At 41.8% G+C, this 25,385-nt stretch overlaps 1 protein-coding gene across 1 annotated transcript in view; it reads left to right on the top strand.

Moving 5' to 3' along the window:
• Positions 1 to 754: 754 nt before the first annotated feature.
• The window catches only part of ARHGAP44 (Rho GTPase activating protein 44), a 114,009-nt gene continuing 89,378 nt past the window's right edge, over positions 755 to 25,385 (top strand). The window contains exons 1-4 of the mRNA XM_023730984.1: positions 755 to 774; positions 2,159 to 2,198; positions 2,576 to 2,680; positions 8,731 to 8,807. Coding sequence (XP_023586752.1) covers positions 755 to 774; positions 2,159 to 2,198; positions 2,576 to 2,680; positions 8,731 to 8,807 — 242 coding nt within the window. The remainder of the gene's footprint in view (positions 775 to 2,158; positions 2,199 to 2,575; positions 2,681 to 8,730; positions 8,808 to 25,385) is intronic.

The raw sequence follows: 25,385 nt of genomic DNA, 5'->3' as shown, positions 1-25,385 counted from the left end.
TTCATTTTCTATTATTGTTTAGCTCTTACTTCTCTTATTTTTCCCTAAATAAATCTTGTAGACATTTGCTATTTTCTTAGTCTCTTCAAAGAATGAACTTTTGACTTTATTGATTCTATTGTATGATTTTTTTCTGTTTTACTAACTTCTCTTTATTGTTTTCTTCTTTTATTATTATTATTTTATTATAATCATTATTATTTTCTTTCTTTTTTATGAAGTCCAGTGTATCACTGTTTTTCTTTTATAGATAGCATGCTTTCGATGTTGTATCTAACTCGTGGCCTACTCCAAGGTGACAGATATTTTCTCCTGTGTTTTCTTCTAAGAGTTTTATGTTTATGTTTTGTATTTAGATTGATGATTCATTGAGTCCATTTTTGTTTGTGACTCTTTACATATGAACGTTCAGTTGTCCAACACAATTCGTTGAAAAGATCATCCTTTCATTGAATTCTTTTGTACCTTTGTCAAAAATCAGTTGATCATATTTCTATGGGTCTATCTCTGGACTCTTTATTCTGTTCCATCGTTCTAGGTTTCTTTCCTTTCACTAATACCGTACTCTTTTAATTAGTTTTATAGTAAGTCTTAAAATTGGGTATGTGAGTCTTCCAGCTTTCTTCTTCTTTTTCTAAATTGTTGTAGCTCTTCTAGTTCATTTGTACTTTGATATCAGTTTGGAATCAACTTGTTTATATCTACAAAAATGCTGCTGGAAGTTTGGTTGGGATTGCATTTCTTCTGGGTGGTGATGAAAGCCCCGACTTTCTGGTAGGCCTCCTCTGACCCCACCCCAGCAGGCAGGGGGCACATGGTTGATCCAAGTCTAGGATAAATGAAGCACTTTTTATGTTCCAAGTCTAGGATATATGAAGCAAAAAAAAAACCCTCTACGTAATTCTAGAGGTACCTAGCTAGTCTGCTTTCTCTTTGCCTTTAAGAATCTTATGTTTGTTTTGTATATAATGTGTCAGGTTTTTAGTTGTACTTAGCAAGAAGAATAGGTAAAAGCATGTTTACTCTATCTTCCCAGAAATGAAAGTTCTGTTATTTAATTTTTAGTGTATCATTTATTCTTAAATGCTTCATGCACATGTTGCAATCACTGATAATTCCAATAATTGAAGTCCTTCAGGCTCTCTATAAGAAGTCCTGGTGGCGAAATGGTTAAGCGTTCGACTGCTAACAGGAAGGTGGGTGGTTGGAACCCACCAGCTACTCCACTGGAGGAAAGACCTGGCAATCTACTCCTGTAAAAATTAAGCCGTTACCTGTTGCTATCGAGTCGATTCCAACTCATAGCGACCCTATACCTAGGAAACCCTATGGGGCAGTTCTGCTCTGCTCTCTAGGATCTCTATGAGTTGGAATTGACTCGAGGGTACACAACAACAACGACAGGCTCTATGTTATTCTTTCTCCGTATTCTTAGTCTTGATTTGTCTTCATGTGAATTTGCAGTTTGTAGGTGTATGTGTGTGTGAGTGAGTGAGAGAGAGAGCATGCATGCACAGATGTGCAAGCACTCATTGACTGAACCTTATCTGTGAGAATCCGGAGGTAATAAGTTGGGATAGTTGTGCTCCAAAGAGGATTTGCATTGGCCTCTGATGTGAGTCAGCGGGTGCTAACAGGCTGTGTGACCACTTCAGCCAGCTTCCAAGTCCTTTCACTGAAAGTGGAAATCTGAGGTGGCAAGCCCCCACTTTGTTGTGTAAACTTGGCTGCCAGATCTTGGAGGTGGTATTTGCATTTGTCACCAGGACTTAATACTGTCTCTATGTTCGCTGTTTATTGATCCCTGATCAGATTTCTGCCACTTTTGCTAGATTTTTTGGGAAAGGCCAAGGGCTTTGGGTGGCGGAACCTGCTTAGTTGTGTTACTTAAAAAATATGTCTGGGAACAAAAGAAGTATGTTTGTTGTCGTTAATCCAGGTTTTAATCTGTAGCAGGGACTCTTCAGGTTATCTTGTTTGCTAGTATGCTGATTCCCAGCAAATTCCAATATTAATTGTCTATATATTCTCTCGTTAGAAATTCTCCTACTAGTTAATGTCTCTGTTTTTCTGGTCTTTCCATAGTGATGAGAGGGGAGTAATTATGGTACTGTGCTCCTAGTATTCTGACTGATCTGTTTCTCAATTTCCTATTTAGGGCAGAAAAGACTGAAGTTCTGAGTGAAGACCTCCTTCAGGTAAGCTCTTAGCTCAAAGACACCAAAGATGCTTTGCTTCTAAAACTAAGCCATTCCCAATGCTGTTTAAACTTCTCAAGCCACTGCTAATACAGACTGTTTGGAAGTACAGCTTTTTATTCTGGATCACAGCACAGTGATTTCAGTGAGATCTTCCACTAGAAATATAAGGCCATTTCAGTGCAGGGTTAGCGGGGATACCAGAGTCTGCTATCCCTCCTCCTCCAGTTCTCCACGTTTGGGTGTTGTCCCCCAGCTTTCCTTGTCTTTGCGGACACATGGGTCAGAGTCCTTTCCCAGGGTTGTCCGGACCCCACAACCCCATTTCTCCGGACCTTGCCCTCTTCCCATTGATACCACCCACTGTTCTACTGCAGGTGGAGAAGCGCCTGGAGCTAGTGAAGCAGGTTTCCCACAGCACCCACAAGAAGCTGACTGCATGTCTTCAGGGCCAGCAAGGGACGGAAGCCGACAAGCGCTCAGTAAGTGCCCTCTTAGCTGTTCAGTGTGGCTGTTCATTAAAAAAAAAAAAAAAAGTTGCCTTTGAGTGGATTCCAACTCATGGTGACCCCATGTGTGTCAGAGTAGAACTGTAGTCCACAGGGTTTTCAATGGCTGATTTTTTCAGAAGTAGATTGCCAGGCATTCTTCTGAGGCACCTCTGGTGGACTTGAACCTCCAGCCTTTCGGTTAGCAGCTGAGCTTGTTAACCATTTGTACCATCCATAAAAACAAAAACAAAAAAGGTTGCCGTCAAGTCGATTCCAACTCATAGTGACCCTATAGGACAGAGTAGAACTGCCAAAAAAGTTTCCAAGGCTGTAATCTTTATGGAAACAGACTGCCACATCTTTCTACCATGGAGCTGGGCTGGTGGGTTTGAACCGCCAACCTTTCAGTTAGCGGCCAAGCACTACAGTTACTGTACCACCCATATAGCCATTTATATGTCTGAGCATCCAAGCAGCCCAGGCTCCTTGTTTCTGTGGTATGGCCATGCTTCCCGCCACTTTGGCTCTTGAGCTGTACCTGAGATGTCCATCGTCCTCACTAGGCGAGTGAGACCCCTCTGCTATTCCCCCCAGAGTGGAACAACCAGGAGGATAGCAGGAGCATGCTTGAGACCCCATCTCGAGGGAAGCTTTATCTTTGATGGTCCTCTTGTTTCTGCTTCAGCTCCTTCCTAGAGTCCATTTGTCTCATGTGTGACTGAACACATCATGGAGAAAAATCATGCTGCAGATTTGGGGGTTGCAAGTGACCTACAAGGACCCTTGAATATTGCTTTTGGTACAGTGAGACAATTCAGCATCTCTTCTAACATCCATTTTGGTCTTTTCTTTCTTTCCTGTCTTTTTAATGACCTCTTGCTTTCTTCATGTATGATAATCCCTTTTGTCATTCCATAACTTGTCTGGTCTTTAGTCGTCAGTGTTCAGTGCATCAAATCTATTCTTGAGATAGTCTCTAAATTCCGGTGGGATATTCAGAGTTGTATTTTGGCTCTTGTGGACTTTATAATTTCCTTCAGCTTCAACTTGAATTTGTATATGAGTAATTGATGGTCTATTCTGCAGTCAGCCCCTGGCCTTGTTTTGACTGATGATACTGAGCTTGCCATCATCTCTTTCCACAGATGTAGTCGATTTGATTCCTGTGTTTTCCATCTGGTGAGGTCCACATGTATAGTTGTCATTTATGTTGTTGAATAAAGGTATTTGTAATGAAGAAATTGTTGGTCTTGCAAAATTCTATCATGAGATCGCTGGCATCATTTCTATCACCAAGGCCATATTTTCCAACCACCAGTCCTTCTTTGTTTCCAGCTTTTGCATCCCAATCAGCAGTAATTAATCAGTGCATCTTGAATGCATGTTTGATCAATTTCAGACTGCAAAAGTTGGTAAAAATCTTCAATTTCCTCATCTTTGGCCGTAGTGGTTGGTGCGTAAATTTGAATGATAGTGGAATGAACTGTTCTTCCTTGTAGGTGTATGGATATTATCCTGTCACTGACAGTGTTGGACTTCAGCATAGATCTTGAGATGTTTGATGATGAATGAGACATCATTCCTCTTCAAGTTGTTATTCCTGGCATAATAGGCCATTTGATTGTCTGATTCAAAATGGCCAATACCAGTCCATTTCAGCTCACTAATGCCTAGGCTATTGATCTTTATGTGTTCCATTTCATTTTTGATGACTTCCAGTTTTCCTAGATTCATACTTCGTACATTCCATGTTCTAGTTATTAATGGATGTTTGCAGCTGTATCTTCTCATTTTGAGTAGTGCCACTTCAGCAAATGAAGGTCCCAAAAGCCTGACTCCATCCACGTCATTAAGGTTGACTCTACTTTGAGGAGGCTGCTCTTCCCCAGTCACCTTTTGACTGCCTTCCAACCTGAGGGTCTCATCTTCTGGCATCATACCAGACAATATTCTGCTGTTGTTCCTAAGGTTTTCACTGGCCAGTTTTTTCAGAAGTAAGCCATCAGGTCCTTCCTCTGAGTCTATATTAGTCTGGAAGCTCAGCTGAAACCTGCCCACCATGGGTGAACCTGCTGGTATTTGAAATACCAGTGGCATATTCCCAGCATCACAGCAACATGCAAGACACCACAATATAACAAACTGACAGACCTGTGAGAGTTCCTAAAATTAGCCAATGAAAACCCTGTGGATCACAGAATATTGCCCCATACTTCAACTCACTTACTTTGGACATCATCAGGTGGGACCAATTGCTGGAGAAAGACATCATTTTTGCTAAAGTGAAGGTCCAGCAAAGGTGAGGAAAACCTTCATTGGGATGGATTGACACATGGGCCACAACAGTTGGACTCAAAAGGTGGTAGGTCTGTGGGCAGTAGTGGTTCAGTGTCAGAATTCTTGCCTTCCGTGCAGGAGATCCGGGTTCATTTCCCATCCAGTGCACTTCATGCACAGCCAACGCTCATCCATCAATGGAGGCTTGCCATAATGATGATGTTGAAAAGGTTTCAGCAGAGCCTCCAGACTAAGATAGACTAGAAAGAAAGGCCTGGTGATCTTTTGAAAATCAGCCGATGAAAACCCTGTGGATCACAACTATCTGATTTGCCACCAATCGTGGGGATGGAGCAGGACCAGGCAGCAATTCGTTCCACTAAACTTCAAGAGTCAGGCTATTCAACTGCAGCTGACAACAACAAATAGAAGAGAGCAGACAAAGGAAGGGTGGATGAAGGAATAACAGTCCAGCCCAGGACAGGGAGGGGAAGACACGGAGCTGAGGCTGCTGCAGTTAATGCTCCTGCACTCCAGGCAGAGAGTCTCAGGGTGTCCACCAGTCTGCTGTGGTTCTTTTCAAAACAGGTCACCTGTCACTTTTGTCACTTTTCCTTCAACAGGTTCATCAGCTCATAGCAGTTCAGTTATGGTTTGACACACTTAAACATTTATCACCAGCCTTTAAAGGTTCAGGTCTGAAAGCTGTGGCTAGCTACCGCACGTGTTGGTGGCGGGGGGTGGGGGTTTGCCACGATCTCAGTGACCAGAGCAGTGTTACCCCATGGACACTTAGCTCAGCTGGGTTCCTTACATGGATGGGAAGAGAAAGGATATGAATTATGTTGCCATTTTGCCTCCCTTAATCAAGGCAAACTGCTAGTTAGTTCACAGGTTTTCATTTTGATTAAGACTCTGAGTATGATAAAAATATTTGTTTTGTCACAATCCTCGCATTTCTCATCACAAAGTCAAGCTCCACAAATACACTGTTAATGTGAGAAAGTGTTTCTCCACCTTATTCAACACATGTTTAGGAAGTACCAGGTCTGCCATGCAAGGCAGTGTACATGCCAAGGATCCTTGTCCTCTGGAAGCTTACAGGCTCAAGGGAAGCAGCCACTACACTCAGAAAGGTGCTGAGAAGAACGGCTTACCAGGAATTAACTAGTACAACGTTTCCTCGAGGATAAACGAAAGCTGGCAGCGCCAGCAGGGTGACAGTGCTTCTAGGACAGGGTGTGGCATGTGCAAAGTTCCCAGATACAGGAAGCACTCTGACAAACACACAGGTGGCCAGAGTGACTAGGGTATGGAGAGAAGGGAGGTGAGGGGCAAGAGATGAGACTGCAGGGACCTTGGAGGTCATGGTCAGGAGCTGGGCATCATCCCTCAGAGCAGCGGGAAGCCAAAGTTGAATTAGATGGGGTATCACAATCACATCTGTTGGCTATTGTGTGAATCATGGATTACAGCAGTGGAGGAAATAGGAGTGCCAGTTTGGTAAATACTGGAGCAGACTACTGAGGCAGGATGGAGACAGTCAAGATAGAGGGAAGTTGCAGATTGGGTAGCTATTGGTGGACTTGGTAATCAAATAGATGTGAAGCATGGAAAGGGGTTTCAGGGTCTCAGGCGTGAGTGACTGTTGAATCCATGGGAGTGGATGAATCACCCAGGGAGAAAATACAGGGTGAGGAGACAAAAGGCCATTGATCAAGTACCCCTGCACCTAGAGCATCTAAAGCTTTTTAAGCTCAAACAGTGGGAAGATCTAGCAGAGTAAGAGAGTACTGCACATCCACCTAATTTCTCAAGTCTAAGTGTTAGATTTATCCTAAATATTTATTCTTCACTTTCCATACTCCCCACATCCAATCTTTCAGTAAGCCAGCTGACTCTACCTCCAAAGAATACCCATTTACTTGGCTTTTTCCTCTCTAGTCCAAGACACTGTCATCTCTTGCCTGAACACAACGGTTCCTATCAGATCTTCCACCCTCAACTCCTGCCCCTCACCCTTCCCCTTCATAATCCAGTCTCTGTAATGGCCTGAGCAAGTGTTTAAAATGGAAGCCGGCTGATGCCACTCTTCTGTATGAATCCCACCAAAGTGTTCCTATTATACAATAAAATCCAGACTCTTGACCTTTACCCCTAGACCCCAGTGACAGGTCCTCTCCTGCGTCTCTGAGCTCAGCTCTTGTTCCTTCCTCAGGCATTATTCTCCAGCTGCACTGACCTTCTGTTCCTGAACACGGTGCCTAGCTCATATCCACCTTGGGGACTTGGCACTTGCTCTGTATGGAATGTTCCCATACAGCATTGTGTGGCCAGGAACTTCACGTTGTTCGGGTCTCAGCTCAGATGTCAACTTCTCGGTGAAGCTTTTCCCGACTGACGGCCTAATGTGTTTACTCCCCCGCCTAAATCACATCACCCTGTTTTATTTTCTTCATAGCACATGTTATTACCTGGAATTTTTGTGATCATTCATTTCCTAACTTAACTGTTCCTGTCACTGACATGAAGCTCCATGGGAGCAGGGACCTTGTCTCTCTACCACTGCTACATTCTCAGGGCAAAGTTAAAGATAGATTGTGACAGGAATGGATGGCCCATGAGTATTTTAGGCACAGAACCCACCTAGTGCACCAGCAAGCCAGTTTGAGTTCTTCCTGTTCTGTACAGCGACAATTTGCAAGACGGTTCAGAGTGTAAGCTCTGGAATCTGACCATCCAAGGTCCAAGTCCAGCTCTGCTGCTGCCTAGTTATGCATGACCTTAGTCAAGTTAATTACCTCTATCAGCCTTGGTTTCTTCATTCGTAAAATGGTAATAACAATAATGATTTCCTACCCAGTAGGGTTGTTTTGAGAGTTAAATGCAAATGCCTAGCAGAGTGCTTAACATAATTGGGTGTTAAAATAAGTGTAAGCCATTGTTATGATAATTGCCCCCACTGTTAGACCAGAGAGGCCCTTGTGAACGACTGAGCCCTAAACTAGAAGTCTCTGGGAGGGTGAAGCACAGAAGAGCCAGTTACCTGGACCTGTAATGACAGGATAGTGGACAGCAGCTTTCAGAGACAAGCGATGTGGATCGTGAGAATGTGTGTGTATATGTGTCTGTGAGTGTGCACGTGTTTGAGGAACAAGGTGAATGTTGCAATGAGACTTTTTGCCTCTCAGTCATCCTACAAACTGCGATACTTATAAAATCCAAGGTAGCTTTTAGAGAAAACAGTCATGCCAGACATTCAAATTAACATCCAAACCCTGGGATGTTCTGTCCTCTGCTCCCCTTCATTCTTAAGGTTATATTGGAGCCCTAGAGTCTGAGGAAAGTTAATTTTAATCACTCGTTTTTGTCCCAGATTACTGGGCAGGATGAAGCCTGCTGAGGCTGTCTTGCCTGGGACTAGCTGTCTTAGCATGGATCCTGCCAGCTAGGGAAGCGCATTTTAGCAGCTTTTATAGATCTTTGGGCAATTTAATCTTTCTAAAACTCAGTATTCTTATAGGTGAAGTGGGGGAGAGCAAAGGGAAGAGAAGAGAGCAAATGATACCTCAGTCCTAGGCAGCCACTAACTTAAATGCTAACCATCATCATAGACTGAATTTTTAGGTTTTTAACATATTTTAATCAGTTTATTTCTTAGCTAGTAACTGGTATATGGGCAAGTATTTGTATTTTTGCTACTTCAGAGTATGCAGGTTACTGTTGGAAATAGTTTTCATTATAATGTTTGTTTCCTTTTTCAGAAAAAATTGCCTTTGACGACACTGGCTCAATGCTTGATGGAAGGGTCGGCTATCCTGGGAGATGACACACTTCTTGGGTAAGGTGACACTGTATGTGGGCTTGTGCCAAATTCAGGTACGTTCCCATCTGTAAAAAAGGGACTAGAACTCCTCAGGGAAGCACTGAGGTCACCTGAAGTCAGCTTGGGTACTTGGGTGGAGAAAAAGGAAAGGTAACCTGGGTGAAATCAAAACACTAGCTCCAAAGTTATGTTCTCTGTGTGGAGAGGCAAGTCCCCAGTGGAAAAATTAACATAAAAGCATTGAAGGACAATTGAAATCCCTCGGGCTCCAGCAGTAGCAAATATGAAACCTCCCTGTCCCGGAAGAACAATCCCTGCTGGTTTTGAGCTCACAATGAAACAAACTAAAAATAGAATCATCATGAAGGAGAGTTAGCAGATACAATCCGTAGGAGAATTAGTACCCTAAGAACTAAAAATATTAAAACAATATGAAAGAAAATGTAAAATAATATGCTTAAAATGAAATTTAAAAAATTAAAGACAAAAAATCCTTGACAAAAGTATCAAGCAATATGAAAAAAGAATAGGCAAAATTGAAGAAAAACCAAATAGAACTTTTTTAAAAAAATTGTCCTAAATATATATTTAACAAAACATTTGCCATTTCAGTTTTCTTTACATGTACAATTCAGTGACATTAATTGTGTTTATCATGTTGTTCAACCATCACCATTATCTGTTTCCAAATTTTTCCATCACCCTTAACAGAAGCTCAGTGCCAGCTAAGTTAGTTATCGTTCCCTCCTCCATCCTGCCTGACCCTTGTAACCACTAATAAATGTTGGTCTCTATAAGTTTGCCTATTCTAGATATTTCATATAAATGAGATCATACAATTATTTGTTGTTTTGTGATTGATTTCATTCAGCATAATGTTTTCAAGGTTCATCCATGTGATACATGTATCAGAACTTCCAAGTAGAACTTTTTAAAATTGTATTTATCATAGTTTTAAAACTTAACTGACATAAACTGGAGATTACATACAAAAGAGAATTGGTGGAGTTGAAAACAGGTCTGAAGTCACCACCTAGAATGAGCAGAATGAAGCCCAAGAGATAAGGATGTAGATATTACATTAAGAGTCATGAATGATGAATGATAGAATGAGAAGAGGTTTAATAGGAGTTCCTGAAGAAAAAACAGAGAGAAGGGGAGATTATGGTTGATTTTTTTTTTTTTTCCAGATTTGAAGAAGAGCATGTCTTTAAATTTAGGAAGCACAAAAAGTCCCAATTTAGATAAACATAAAGAAATCCATCCGTGGACATATGTTAGTAAAACTGTGGATTATTAACAAAAAAGAGAAAAATGTAAAAGCAACCAGAGAAAAAGACAGATTACCTATGAAAGAGAAATTAAATGGACAGCAGGCTATTGGTCAGCAAAAATAAAGTGCCAAGAAATAATGGAGGCATATCTTCACAGCAGAAATACAAGAAACCTAGAATTCTATGATAAACTAAATTATTCAAGAATAAGAGCGAAATAAAGATATTTCCAGGCAAAGATTTAGAAAATTTCCTACTTGCATATTCTCGCTTGGGACTATAGCTTCATAGATGAGAATCAGCATGAAACCAGTTCCTAGAGGGCAGAGGTCAGTTCTATCCCTGCTTTCCCACTTTTCCGTCATTTATGACACTGGCCACCCACACAGCATTCTCTCTGTCTGTCCCTAGCTACCTGTGGCTAGGGCAGACCTTACAACCTAAGAGGACACTGTCCTTGGGTTTGTTAATTCACTGGAACGACTCACAGAATTTATGGTATTATACTTATAGCTACAGGTTTTATTATAGTAAGAGGGTATAAACTAGGATCAACATAAGGAAGAGATGCGTGGGCGAGGTTTGGGCAAGTTCCCAGTGTGGAGCTGTCCTGTCTCAGAGAGGGCACGTCATGCTCCCTTTGCCAACCAGGAAGCTCTTTGAGCCTTGGAGTTTCAAGCTTTCATTGGCCAGTCCTGCATGGTAGGTTAATTATGCCTCCTGGAACTAGTTAATATCAGCCTCCCAGATGAGTCATACCTAGTCTGGCCAGCCCCCACTCTCCAGCACAAATCGTCTCAGTGTGGCCTGGAAGCAGGGGCGGATTATCCAATAGACAACATAAGCACAGTGCTTACCTTGCTTACCAGATCATGTATAGTGAACAATTTCACATTTTTTCACCACATCAAAGATTTTGCTTCTATGTATGGCTGGCATCTGTCTCTGTCCCAACCCCACAGCACCTTCCTACAGAATCAAAGCCTGTTTTCAAATTTATAATCCTTGACAGGGTTGGATGACCCAGTAAGCACGGTAAGCATAGGCTTACCGTGCTTACTTACTAATCTGCAATGAACAATTTCACTCCAGAAACAGTTGTTCACTACAGATGATCTGGTAAGCACGGTAAGCACTGTGTTTACCTTTCCTATTGGATAATCTGCCCCTGCCTAGAAGTCCAAGACCAAGGTGCTCTGTTACTCCAAGGTTATTTCTCGGGAGCCAAGGATAAAGGCCACTTTACTTATGGTAAAACTAGATCCTTTACCCCACATCACTGAAAGAAATACTTAAGATTATGTGAACTAGATTACAGCTAGTCCCCAATTTATGACAGGGTTCCATTCTGACAACTCTGTCATAAATCAGTTCTGATGTAAGTCAAATACCTCATTTTTCTCATTTTTTTTAGTTTTGATTATTATTGCCTTTTATTATCAGTATCTTTATAAATCTGATCTTTATTTGTCTTTGGGTGTTGGCATGAGAATGGTAACATCAGCAGATTATGTGCTGCAACATTGTATGCAGTACATATTACTAACAATAAGATGTACAAAACAAATAAAAAACGGTTTAAGTGCAGTTCGTTGTAACTTGAATACAGGAACACATTACCCAATAAACAAGGTACTTTGGGCTTACTTGTGCTTGCTTACTAATCTGTAGTATATGATTTCATCTGTTTTTCACCATATCAAAGATGTGGTGAAACCCACGTGAAATTATGCACTACATTAGTAAGTAGACACAGTTAAGCCTGTGCATACCTTGCTTACTGTAAGCCTGTGTGTACCTTGCCTACTGGTTAATCCAGCCCTGCTTGAGTACATCGTAAGCTGGGGACTACCTGTATATTCAGAAGAAAGGAGTGAAATGCAAGTAGCAAGGTAGAATAAAGCAATTAGTGAATGTGTGAAGAAATATAAATAAGCATTGATTTAAAGAAAATAATAATATAATAATAATTTGGGGGAGTTAAAAGCAAAATGAAACTAAAATAGTAGTTAATAATAACAACAGTGGAGGGGGAAATCATGTTTCAAATGCTTGTATTGTTTGGAAGGAGGATAAAGATACTACATTTAAATTTAAAGTCAAGTGTGAGTAACCACAAAAAGAATAGAAATAGAATGCATGATTTCCAAACTAGTAAAAGAGTTAAAAGGGAAAAGAATAAAATAGAGGGGAAAAAAAAAAAGAAATGTGTCTTAGGCTGGGTTCTCTAGAGAAGCAAAAGTAGTGAAACATATGTATATATATATATTATAGATTGAGAGAGTGAGATTTATCTCAAGGAAATTACACAGTTGTGGAGGCTAGCAAGTCCCAAAGTTAGGTGTTGGCTGGAGGCTTCTCCTGACTCATGTGGTTGCAGGGGCCAACAAATCCTGAATTGGCAGATCGGATGGCAGGCTGCTGGTTCACAGAGCTGCGGAAGATGGCAAATCCCAAAGTTGGCAGATCAGACCACAGGCTGCTGACTTACTGGGCTGCAGAACTGGTGAATCCCAAAGTCGACAGATCAGACAGCAGGCTATTGGCTCACAGGGCTGTGGAGCTGGAGAATCCCAAAGTCAGCAGGTCAGATGACAAGCTGCTGGCTCAAGTCCCAAGAACCAGAGATGAGATGATGAGTGGGAAACAGGATGCAGAGCAAGCAAGTGAGCTTTGCCAGACATCCATGTATACATTGGGTGTAGGCCACACCCCGAGGTAAACTCCCCTTACAACTGATTGGCTGATCACATCAGATCACATCGTGGAGATAATTATATCACAAAATGGGGGATAATTACATCAGATAACAAAAATGGAGGATACTTACATAATATTGAGAATCATAGCCTAGCCAATTTGAGACATAACATTAACTATCACAGTCCACCCCTTGCCAACTTGCAGCTGTACACCATCTCTTTAAACTATACATAATCTCTAAATTAAGATAATTATAAAGTCATACTTCTGCCTAACATGATACAACTAACATGTAGAAAACCAAAAACGCACAAGCCTAATTTTCATCTTATATCTTATGAGTGATGGGATAAGGGAAGGAAGAAAACAAAAATACTAGGTGCCGTCAAGTCGGTTCCTACTAATAGTCACCCTGTGTACAACAGAATGAAACACTGCCTGGTACTGCGCCATCCTCATAATTGTTGCTATGTTTGAGCCCATTGTTGCAGCTACTGTGTCAGTCCATCTCACTGAGGGACTTTCTCTTTTTTGCTGACCCTTCACTTTACCAAGCATGATGTCCTTCTCCAGGGACTGGTCCCTGCTGATAACCTGTCCAAGTATGTGAGACAAAGTCTCACCTCTTTGCTTCTAAGTACCATTCTGGCTGTATTTCTTCAAGACGGATTTGTTCGTTCTTCTGGCAGTCCATTCAATATTCTGCACCAACACCATAATTCAAAGGCATCAGTTCTTCTTTGGTCTTTCTATTCATTGTCCAGCTTTCGCATACATATGAGGCAACTGAAAACACCATGGTTGGGTTGGGCGCACCTTAGTACTTAATGTGACACCTTTGCTTTTTAACACTTTAAAGAGGTCTTTTGCAGCAGATTTGCCCGATGCAATACGTCATCTTATTTCTTGACTGCTGTTTCCATGTGTGTTTATTGTGGATCCAAGTAAAATGAAATCCTTGACAAATTCAATCTTTTCTCCATTTATTGTTACTTATTGGTCCAATTGTGAGGATTTTTGTTTTCTTTACGTTGAGGTGTAATCCATACTGAAAGGCCGTAATCGTAATCTTTGATCTTTATCAGTAAGTGCTTCAAGCCCTCTTCACTTTTAGCAAGCAAGGTTGTGTCATCTGCGTAATGCAGATTGTTAACCAGTCTCCCTCCAATCCTGATGCCGTGTTCTTCATATAGTCCAATTTCTCGGATTTGCTCAGCATACAGATTGAATAAGTATGGTGAAAGGCTACAATCCTGACCCACACCTTTCCTGATTAAGACATTGCAGTATTCCCTTGTTCTGTTAGAAGGACTGCCTCTTGGTTTATCTACAGGTTTTGCATGAGCACAATTAAGTGTTCTGGAATTCCTGTTCTTTGCAATGTTTTGCATAATTTGTTAATGATCCACCCAGTCGAATGCCTTTACATGTCAATAAAACACAAATAAATGTCTTTCTTGTATTCTTTGTTTTCAGCCAAGATCCATCTGACATCAGCAATGATATCTATCGTTCCTTGTCCTCTTCTGAATCTGACTTGAATTTCTGGCAGTACCTTGTCAATGCACTGCTGTGATCGCTTTTGAATTATCTTCAGTAAAATTTTCCTTGTGTGTGATAATAATGATATTATTTGATAATTTCCATATTTGTTGGATCACCTTTGTTTGGATTGTGGACCAGTGTGGATCTCTTCCAACAGTTGGCCAAATAGCTGTTTTCCAAATTCTTGGCATAGATGAGTGAGCACCTCAAGCGCTGCATCCATTTGTTGAAACATCTCGATTGATATTCGGTCAATTCCTGAGTCCTTGTTTTTTGCCAGCGCCTTCAGTGCAGCTTGAACTTCTTTCTTCAATATCATTGGTTCTTGATCATATGCTACCTCCTGAAATGTTTGAACGTCGACCAATTCTTTTTAGTGCAGTGACTCTGTGTGTTCATTCCTTCTACTTTTGATGCTTCGTGCATTGTTCAGTATTTGGACCACAGAATCCTTCAGTGTTGCAACTTGAGGTTTGAATGTTTTCCTCAGTTTTTTCAGATTGAGAAATGCCAAGCGTATTCTTCCCTTTTGGTTTTCTATCTCCACATCTTTGCCTATTTCATTATAATACTTTACTTTGTCTTCTCGAGCCTCCTTTGAAATCTTCTGTTCAGCTCTTTTACGTCATCATTTCTTTCATTCACTTTAGCTGCTCTACGTTGAAGAGCAAATTTCAGAGTCTCTTCTGACATTCATTTGGTCTTTTCTTTCTTTCCTGTCTTTTAATGACCTTTTGCTTTCTTCAGGTATGATGTCCTTTATAATCAATCCACAACTCATCTGGTCTTTGGTCATTAGTGTTCATTGTATCAAGTCTATACTTAAGATGGTCTCCAAATCCAGGTGGTATATACTCAAGGTCGTATTTTGGCTCTAGTGGACTTGTTTGAATTTTCCTCAGCTTCAGCTTTGAGATACACACACACACACACACACCAACACACACACACAATGAAACAAGAAATACTTATCACAATTACAGTTCTCGTATCTGCAACTGGTCACATGGTCATAACTGGCATTTAGAACTACCTTCTTCCACCACCCATTCTGTATTCCCTTTACCCTCAGCAGGTACCTCAGCTGGTTATCATTCTTTGCCTGGTGGGGTGACCTTCATTCCTGAAGGGTTTTGGCCATTAGTAGTCATGTCGGAATTGGGTTGCTGTAGTTTTCCATTAAATTTTAATCACAGGGCATGGTAGTACTAACAGATACTGAAAGGGATCTCCTGTATTCCAGATATATGCCTCCTTACCCCCATTATATAATATCAATCTGATTTCCCCTTAGTAATCAGGATCAATCATACCAGCCAGTATGGCAACTCTTTTCTTTGCATATTGATCTGGAGAAATGAGGAGCCCAAAGTGGCTGGGTGGCATTCTTCACTTCCAGTTCATTGGAATCAGTGTTGTATCTCCAGGTGGTATCATTCCTCCCTTTGGAACTAAGACCTCTAGACCTATAGAGCATAGGGTTGCGGGGACTGGAAGCAAAAATTTTGCGAGTGGGTCACTGGGGGTAATAATGAGTGGTTCCATTCCCATTTCCACCCCTTGGTTCCTGGACCCGTGAATCCTGGCTATGGGAGAAACAGCACCATATATCCAATGCTAGTTTAGAGTGTATACAGCCTCCTAGAAAACATTTCCCCACCCCTACAGAGTATTGCCCCCTAGCTGTCACCATAATTTTGTCTTAGGGCCATTCCATCGTTCTATCAAGCCAGCTGCTTCAGGATAATGGGGAACATGGTAAGACCAGTGAATTCCACGAGCATGGACCCATTACTGTATTTCATTTGCTATGAAGTGAGTCCCTTGATCTGATGCAATGCTGTGTGGGATATTGTCTTAGTTATCCAGTGCTGCTATAGTAGAAATGCCACAAGTGGATGGCTTTAACAAAGAGAAATTTATTTTCTCACAGTCTAGGAGGCTTGAAGTCCAAATTCACGGTGCCATCTCCAGGGGAAGGCTTTCCCTCTCTGTCGGCTCTGGGGAAAGGTCCTTGTAACCAATTTTCCTGAGGTCTAGGAGCTTCTCCATGCAGGAACCCTGGCTCCAAAGGACGTGCTCTGCGCCTGGTGCTGCTTTCTTGGTGGTATGAGGTCCCCATGTCTCTCTGCTGGCTTCTCTCTTTTATATCTCAAGAGAGATTGACTTAAAACACAATCTAATCTTGTAGATTGAGTCCTGTCTCATTAACATAACTCCTGCTAATCCTACCTCATTAACATCATAGAGGTAGGATTTACAATACATACGAAAATCACATCAAATGACAAAATGGTGAGCAATCACACAATATTGGGAATCATGGCCTAGCCAAGTTGGCACACATTTTGGGGGGACAGAATTCAATCCATAACAGATACCATGATGGTGGATAAGGCATTCTGTAAGTCCATGGATGGTAGTTTTGGCAGAAGCATTGCATGCAGGGAAGGCAAATCCATATCCAGAGTAAGTAGCTATTCCAGTAAGGGCAAAATACTGCCCTTTCCATGATGGAAGTGGTCCAGTGTAATCAACCTGCTACCAGATTGCTGGCTGATCACCTCGAGGAGTGGTGTCATATCAGGGACTCAGCGTTGGTCTCTGTTGCTGGCAGATTGGGCACTTAGCAGTGGCTGTAGCCAAGCTGGCCTTGGTAATTGGAAGTCCATGTAGCTGAGCCCATGCATAACCTCCATCCCTGCCACCATGGCCACTTTGTTCATTAGCCCTGTGGGCAGTGACGGGAGTGGCTGGGGAAAGAGTATGACTGGTTTCCACAGAATGCATCATCCTATCCACTTGATTATTAAAGTCCTCCTCTGCTGAGGCCACCCTTTGGTGAGCAGTCACATGAAACAATTGTTTTCACTTCTTTGGCCCATTCAGAGAAGTCTATTCACATACCTCTTCCCCATATCTCCTTGTCACCAATTTTCCAATCATGTTCCTTCCAAGTCACTGACCATCCAGCCAAACCATTGGTAACAGCTCAAGAATCAGTATACAGTCACACGTCTGGCTGCTTCTTCTTCCAAGCAAAGTGAACACTCAGGTGCACTGATCGAAGTTCTGCCCATTGGGAGGATCTCCCTTCACCACTTTCCTTCAGGGAGGTCCCAGAAAGTAGCTGCAGTACTGCTGCTGTTCACTTTCGAGTGGTATCTGCCTGTCACACAGAACCATCTGTAAACCAGGCACGAGTTTTCTCTTCCTCAGTCAACTCATCATAAGGAACTGGCCATGAGGCCATAGGTGCAGACTAGGAGGGGCAAAGCAATGCGACAGGTGTGGAGACTGTGGGCATCTGAGCCACTTCTTCATGCAACTTACTTGTGCCTTCAAGTCCTGCTTGAGCCTGAACTTATATATGCCACTTTAATTTAATGAAGGGGTGAGTAGCGCTGTGCATGGCTGACTTTATGACTCTGTAGGTCAGATAGGCAGCTCAGGCCACATGGTGACTTGGTGGCCCATGGTTAAGCCTTCAGTCTCTACTAAGGCCCGTTAACAAGACAAAAGCTGTTTCTCAAAAGGAGAGTAGTTATCTGCATAGGAAGACAAGGTTTTGCTCCAAAATCATAAGGGTCTGCACTTTGATTCACCAGTATGGGCCTGCCAAAGACTCCAAACAGCATCTCTATCTGCCATGGACATTTCAAGCACCATTGGTTCAGCTGTAGCATATGGCCCAAGTGACAGAGTGGCTTGTACGTCATTCTGAATCTGTTGCAGAGCCTTCTCTTTTTCTGGGCCCCACTCAAAACTAGCAGCTTTTTAAGTCACTTGATAGATAGGCCAGAGTAGCACAAACAAATGAGGGATATGTTTTTTCCAAAATCCAAAGAGGCCCACCAGGTGTTGTGCCTCCTTTTTTTGTTGTTATAAGCTGTAATGACTTATCCTTCACTTTAGAAGGAATATCTCAACATTCACCACACCACTGGAAATTTCATGGAGGTAGAAAACACCTAAATTTTTGTGGGATTAATTTCCCACTCTCTAGCATGCAAATGTCTTACCAATAAGTCCAGAGTCGTTGACACTTCTTCCTTACTAGGTCCAGTCAGCATAATGTCATCAATGTAATGGACCAGTTGCAACATCTTGTGGAAGGGTAAGGCGATCCAGTTCCCTGCGAACTAAATTATGGCATAGGGCTGGAGAATTGATATACTTGTGGAGTAGGACAGTGAAGGTGTATTGCTGGCCTTGCCAGCTGAAGGCAAACTTCTTTTGGTGATCCTTCGAAACCGGAATCGAGCGAAAGACAGATACCAGATACCAGGAGATGTATTAATTTGCTCAACCAATGAATCCACATCTGGAGTATCAGCTGCAATTGGAGTCACCACCTGCACCTGGTTAAGTTTACGATACTCCACCGTCATTCTCCAAGATCCATCTGTTTTTTGAACAGGCCAGTATAGGCAAGTTGAATGGGGATGTGATGGGAATCTACGCCCCTGCAGCCTTCAAGTCCTTGATGTTGGCAGTAATCTCTGTGATTCTTCCAGGAATATGATATTGCCTTTGGTTTACTGTTTTCGTAGGTAGGAAATGTACTTTCCTCCACATGTCACGTATCCAGTGTGGAGGTTCTGCCAGTTTCTGGCTATGTCTATTCCAATTATGCTTTCTGGAACTGGGGAAATCACTACAGGATGGATTCGGGGACCACTTGTGAGATGGACCTGAGACTCCATTAATAACTTCATCTCCATACAGTGGGCACAGTGATGGTTTGGGTCTCCTGGAATTAGTATCAGTTCAGAGCCAGTGTCCAGTGGTCCCTGAAAAGTCTGATTATTTCCTTTTCTCCAGTGAACAGTCACTCTCATAAAAGGTCTTAAATCCCCCTAGGAAAGGCTGGGAAAAAAGATTAACAGTATAAATTTTTGACAGTACAATGGGGTTATCCCTCAAGGGGACCCGGCCTCCCCTTCATTCAAGGGGTTGTGGGTCTGTAAACTGGCTCAAGTCTGGGAATTGATTGAGGGGCTGTGACTGTCTATTTTGGTGATTCAAGTTAGACTGCTGTTCAGTTGACCTAGAATTCTTCCACTTGTGCAGGTCAAGTAAATATTTAGTAGGTTTCCCATCTATTTCACTCCTAGGGACACTATTACTAAGTAGCCAATGCCATAAGTCCATATGAGTCAGACTATTCTGATTACTGCTTTGACTTTGCTATCTGTTAAGTAACCATGCCCACCTTGTCTTTATCGATTAAGACTGTTGGTAGAATTATTAATGTCAAAGGCAATTCTGATGAGTACTCAGAAGGGAGTGAAAAAGCTATAGAGAAAGTATCATTTTAGAGAGTACATACGACATCAGCAACAAAATGTTGCTAGAATTGTGGACGTTAAATGCACTTCTGGTGAGGCCTTAAAGGAAAATGATGAACATTTGTTTGGAAAATGGAGCAATGGCAGTGCTTTTTATGCAGTGGCAAAGAACTTGTCAGAATTCTGTTCAAATGTTTTGTGGAAGGTAGAACTTACAAGTGATGAGCTTGGATACCTGGCTGATGAAATTTCTCAGCAAGATTTTAAAGGGGCTGCATGTTTTCGCCTTGCCGCTTATAGTAAAATGCAACAGGAAAGAGATGGACTTAAAAATGAACTGTGCAAAATGAAAACAACTTAAAGATTTGGAAAATTCTGTTGTATAGACTAAGGACACATGTACTAGAATGTTCACCAAGGATGTGGCTGCACAATCTTTTGTTAGAGAAATTAAGCCTTTATACTGATGGATGTAACCACTACGACAGCAGAAAACCCATCAGCATATACTGAAGGGGACAGAGAAAGAGCAAAGGGAAAGAAAGCTGTCTACCTCTTGGAATTCTACAGGGCAAGAAATGGGCCAAAGGAGCTATGTCTGTTGTCCTCCAAGAAAAGATAAGGACCATCCCTGGAGCAGCTCAGAGATCAGCAGAACTGTTTGAAGAAGCATGGGAAACAAGGCTGACTAGGTTTCAAGGAATGGGGCCATGGTCTCCTAGATCTCACAGGGTGGAGTCACAGCCTCCTAGGTTTCAGAGTCAGATCTCTACCAACTCAGTTCCAGAGTGTAGGGCTGCCGTTCAGTTGGGCCAAGAGGATTGGACTGCCACTCAGAGCTGAGGGGGAGGGGCTGCCATGCCCAAGGAGCAGAAGAATGGGGCCTGCCAGAGCCAAGGGGGTAGGGTCACCACTCAGATTAGGAGAATGGAGCCACCCAAAGCTAAGGGAATAGAGTTGCCGTCCCAGTGGGCCTGGGAGGTGGAGCTGAAGCCCGAGGCCAGAGGGTCTCTACCTAGAATTTAGAGAGGGTGGGCAAGACTGAGAGTCTGGAGGGTAGGGCCGTTGCCCAAATGGTCTAGCTAATGTAATTTGTTCTGCTAGGTTTTGGAGTTGCTTGATTCCTGTTATCCCTTCTTTCCATTTATAATGTAAATGTTTACCTTGCGCATGTTCTACCATTGTACTTTGGAACCAGATAACTTGTATTGTAGATTTCATAGGTTTACAGATGAAGAGGAATTTTGCAGAAGATGAGATTTTGGACTTGGGGTCAATTTAAGACTTTTGGGATGATATATGGTGAATGTGTTTTACATGTGGCAAGAACATGAATTTTGGGGGGCCAAGGGGTGGAATGTTATGGATTGAATTGTGTTCCTCCAAAATATGTGTCAACTTGACTAGGCCATAATTCCCAGTGTTGTGTGGTTGTCCTCCAGTTTGTATCTGATGTAATTATCCTCCATTTTGTGATGTGTTGTGAATCCTAGCCTCTATGCCTGTTGTTATGGTCCCATTTGGGAGTGAATTGTCTGTTATGTTAATGAGGCAGGATTAGGGTAAGATGTATCTTGAGTCACCACCTTACTAGAGGGTGTGACTCCGATCACACCCTGACCCCAGTCACCACTTTTATTGCCCTTATTCAAGTCATGCCCTTACTTGAGTCACACGTTTTATCTTACAAGAGATAAAAGGAGAGAGAAGCAAGCAGAGATAGGGACCTCAGTACCACCAAGAAGAGACAGGAGCAGAGCGTGTCCTTTGGACCTCTGTACTAAGAAACTCCTAGAACCAAGAGACAGAGCTGTAACACTGGAGACAGTGTAAGACAGTGAGAAGTGGCGACAGCAGAACCAGAAGACCTGTGCAGCAGAACCAGCAGACTGGCATGAGATGTAGCGGGAGCCAACCGATGGAGCGGAGAGCTGAGTACCTTCGGGTAGTAGGCTTCCTGGCAGAGTGGGGTGCCTCTGGGCACTTATCGGTGGAGCTAAAGAGCTCTGTAACACTTGCCTGAGCAGAGCAGAAGTCAGGCCGAGGGGCTGAATGCCAGAGAGGGGCCTGCTTGTGGACATGGCTGAGAAGAGGTTGTCCTGATCGACACGGACCTTCATCCAGAGCCAATAGAAAGCCTTCGCCGTGAGCCAACACTATGAATGGGGACTTCTAGCCCCCTAAACTGTGAGAAAATAAATTTGTTTGTTAAAGCCATCCAGTTGTGGTATTTCTGTTGTATAGCAGCACTAGAAAACTTAAGACAAAAGGATACAAGAGAAGATAGTAAACAAAGAAAAAACATGATAGAAAACAGAAAATGAAGGTAATGGCAATTTCTGCATATATAATCTGTAATCATACGAAATGTAAATGTAATGAACTGAGCTGTTTAAAATATAGAATACTTCAGGTAGATAAAAATGAAATCTAACTGTATGCTATTTCCAAGAGATATCTAAAGCATAATGACCCAGCAAGGTTGAGAGTACAAGGATGGAGGACTTCCAGATAGAGATGATAGATTGAACATACACGTCTAATTTTGTTCCATTCCACAATCCACTAAAACTATAATAAAGGGATTTTTTTTTTTTTTGGAAACACAAGCCCACAAGACTGGAAAAAACAGGAGAAAAGACAACAGCAGCAACATTTTGTGAGCTATAAAGCATATGAGTGCCTGGTAACTGATTTAGCAAATCCTAGAAAGTCGAATCACAAACCTGAAGTAGGATATGCTGAGATGCAACATAATTTACACCATGACATGATTACAAGGCTCAGGAGTTGGTGGCACCAGGTATCTGTGGAATAGTAGGTCTTTGGGAGTGGGGTGGTTGATTAAAATAATGAATAATGGTTGAAAGCTATTGGAGTAGCACTTAGATCACCAAGACCCCTCCCCATGCCACATCTCTGGGAAACTCTTACTCTCCCACCCACTACTGCAGCAGAAGTCTGGAGACTTATTCTCTGGAGGGGTAAAACAGTATCTCTAGACTGGGGGACACCAGTTACAGTAGAGTGCAAGAATACCATTCAGTAAAGCAGAGGATGAAGCCAATTAATATATGATGCTGAGACTCCTCAGCCCTCTTCCCCCACTCATGCAACCCGAGTCTTTACCCTCTAGGCAGGAAATTGGAAGAGCTTTCCCTGGGAATCTGACCTGCTCGAGAAGAATGACCTGAAAATCCAAGGACTTTGGAGTGAGGGCAGTTCTCTAGTGAACAGCCTAGGCAAATCATCCTACAAAGAAACTCATAGTCGACAAGCTTCACTCACAAACACAGAGCTCTTTAATCTTTGCTCTTAAATATAGACACGCACAAAAGATCACCAGACAACTGAGGAAATGCTCTAAAATGAAACAGAGACCAAAACAATCTGGAACTATTCAACTTTGAGAGAAATAGAAATTGTTCGGGGGAGGAGAGAATTTCAAAAAAGATCACTTATGTTTTCAAGAGATAAGAGAAGATAATACATCCATGAAGTAAGAACATGATGTTAATAAGAAATAGAAATATTTGTAGAAAAGAAACATTCAGAGACTAAAACAAGCCCACAGGAAAAAAATATGATAGCAGATATGAAAATCTTAGTAGATTTGGAAGATAAAGAAATCATCTAGAAAAGAGAGCAAAAAGACAAAGAAATGGAAAATAGAAAAGTGAGGAAATTAGCCAGTTCAGGAAGTCCTGTGCTTGAATAGCAGACGTTATTAGAAAAGTAGAGGAAGAAGTAATAATAAATCCAGAAGAATTTTCCAGAACTGAAGGACATGCATGAGTTTATACTGAAAGGGCCCATTGAGCACCCAATACAATAGAAGAAAATAAACCTATGCCACAGCTCAGTATCATGAATACTAATGACAAATAAAAGATTCTACAGCTTTCTAGTGAAAAACTTGTCACATACAAAGGATGAGAAATCAGAATACTTCTAGACTTACCAGCAGCTAGAAGGTTATCCAACAATACCTTCAAAATTCTGGAGGAAAATGATATCCATTGTAGCATTCAATTCCTGCCTAACTATCAGTCAGTGTGAGGGTAGAAGAGAGTGTTGCAACATGCAAGATCTCAAAAATCTGACTTCCCACAAACTTTCTCAGGAAACTAAAGCAAGATGTGTTTCATAATGAGAAAGTAACCAAGACAGATGTAGACACAGGATACAGTAAACAGGAGATCCAACATAGGATAGAGGCTGAGAGAGTCCCAGGAAATGGTGAAGGAAGATTCCAGGAGGAGAGCTGTGCCTGAGAGACAAAAGGTAAACTGAACCCAGATTGGCACAGGTCTGGGAGAGTAATTCAAGAATATGAAATGCATTCACATCAAGGATGGTTCCATGTCTTGAGAGACAGATTAAAAAAATGACAAGGAATTTTGGCTCACTTGGGTACATCATAGAAAGCTAAACAAGCAAACCACAACAAGGCAATTTTTAACTCCAGGGGGAAAAATAAATGTGCAGGAAGGAACAGTAATCAGTTACTACCTGGCTTAGCTCTGAATAGCGTTGTTATTGTTACGTGCTGTCGAGTCAGTTCCGACTTATAGCAACCCTATGTACAACAGAACAAAACACTGCCCAGTCCTGCACCATCCTCACAGTCGTTGCTATGCTTAAGCCTATTGATACAGCCACTTTGTCAGTCCATTTCGTTGAGGGTCTTCCTCTTTTTCCCTGACCCTGTACTTATGCAAACTCTAAATAGCATAGAGAGTCATAATATAGTGTACATACTGAATATCTACTGATAGAAATAAATGGAAGAAGGGGAAATGTAACAGTAGCTCTGTTTTCATTTTCTATAGTTGACAGTAGATAAAGCTTAAAATTAATAGGTAAGAGGAGCATTAGAAATATGGAGAAAAGTACCAGAAGAATCAGATTAAAGACACTATTAAAAAGCTACAAAGATAAACCACACCTGAGAATTGATATTTGCAACAAATATGGAAAAGAATTAGTATCCATTATACATTCACACATTTATGTGTAGGCATATAAACAACTCCCACAAATTCAAACAACTGGATCCCCATATAAAATAGCCAAAGAATATGAATAGGAACTTCATGGAAGAGAAATCCTGAATGGCCCAAAACACATGAAAAGATACTCAGTCTCGCCAGTAGTCAAGGATATGCAGCTTAAAGCCAGAGTGTGATAGTATTTATATCCACCAGTTTTGCAAATTACGTAGCCTACTGATTCCAAAGGTTGGCAGGGGTGTAGAGTAACGGGAACTCCCTTACACGCTGCTGAGAGGGTCAGTCGGTCCAGTCACTTTGGAGAGCCATTGGTCATGTCCATCAGGATTGTAAGAACATGTGTGTCCTCTTCTTCACACAGAGAAACTCTTACACATGCAAAAAGAGACTGCACAAGCATATTTACTGCAGCATTACGTGTAATAGCAAAACACTATTGATTCAGTCCCAATCCTAGGTGTATTCCTAGAAGACATAAAAGCAGGAGCACAAACAGAAACCTGTATACCAGTGTTCATGGCCACAGTTTTCACAGTAGCCAAAAGATGGAATCAGCTGAAATGTCCATCAGCAGATGACTGGATAAATAAAATGTGGTACATAAATACAGTGGAATTCTACTGTGCAATGAAGAGAAATGAAGTCTTGATGCATGGGTGAACCTTGAAAACATGTTGAGTGAAATAAGTCAGTTGCAAAAGGGTAGACTGTATGATCTCACCTATGTGAAACGAGCAAATATGTAGAAACCAAAGACCATTAATGGTA

Source organism: Trichechus manatus, unplaced genomic scaffold (assembly GCF_000243295.1).
Source record: "Trichechus manatus latirostris isolate Lorelei unplaced genomic scaffold, TriManLat1.0 scaffold00040, whole genome shotgun sequence".
NCBI classification, from domain to species: domain Eukaryota; kingdom Metazoa; phylum Chordata; class Mammalia; order Sirenia; family Trichechidae; genus Trichechus; species Trichechus manatus.
The sequence above is the reverse complement of the archived record's forward strand: the minus strand, read 5'-3'. Positions and strand labels throughout refer to the sequence as shown.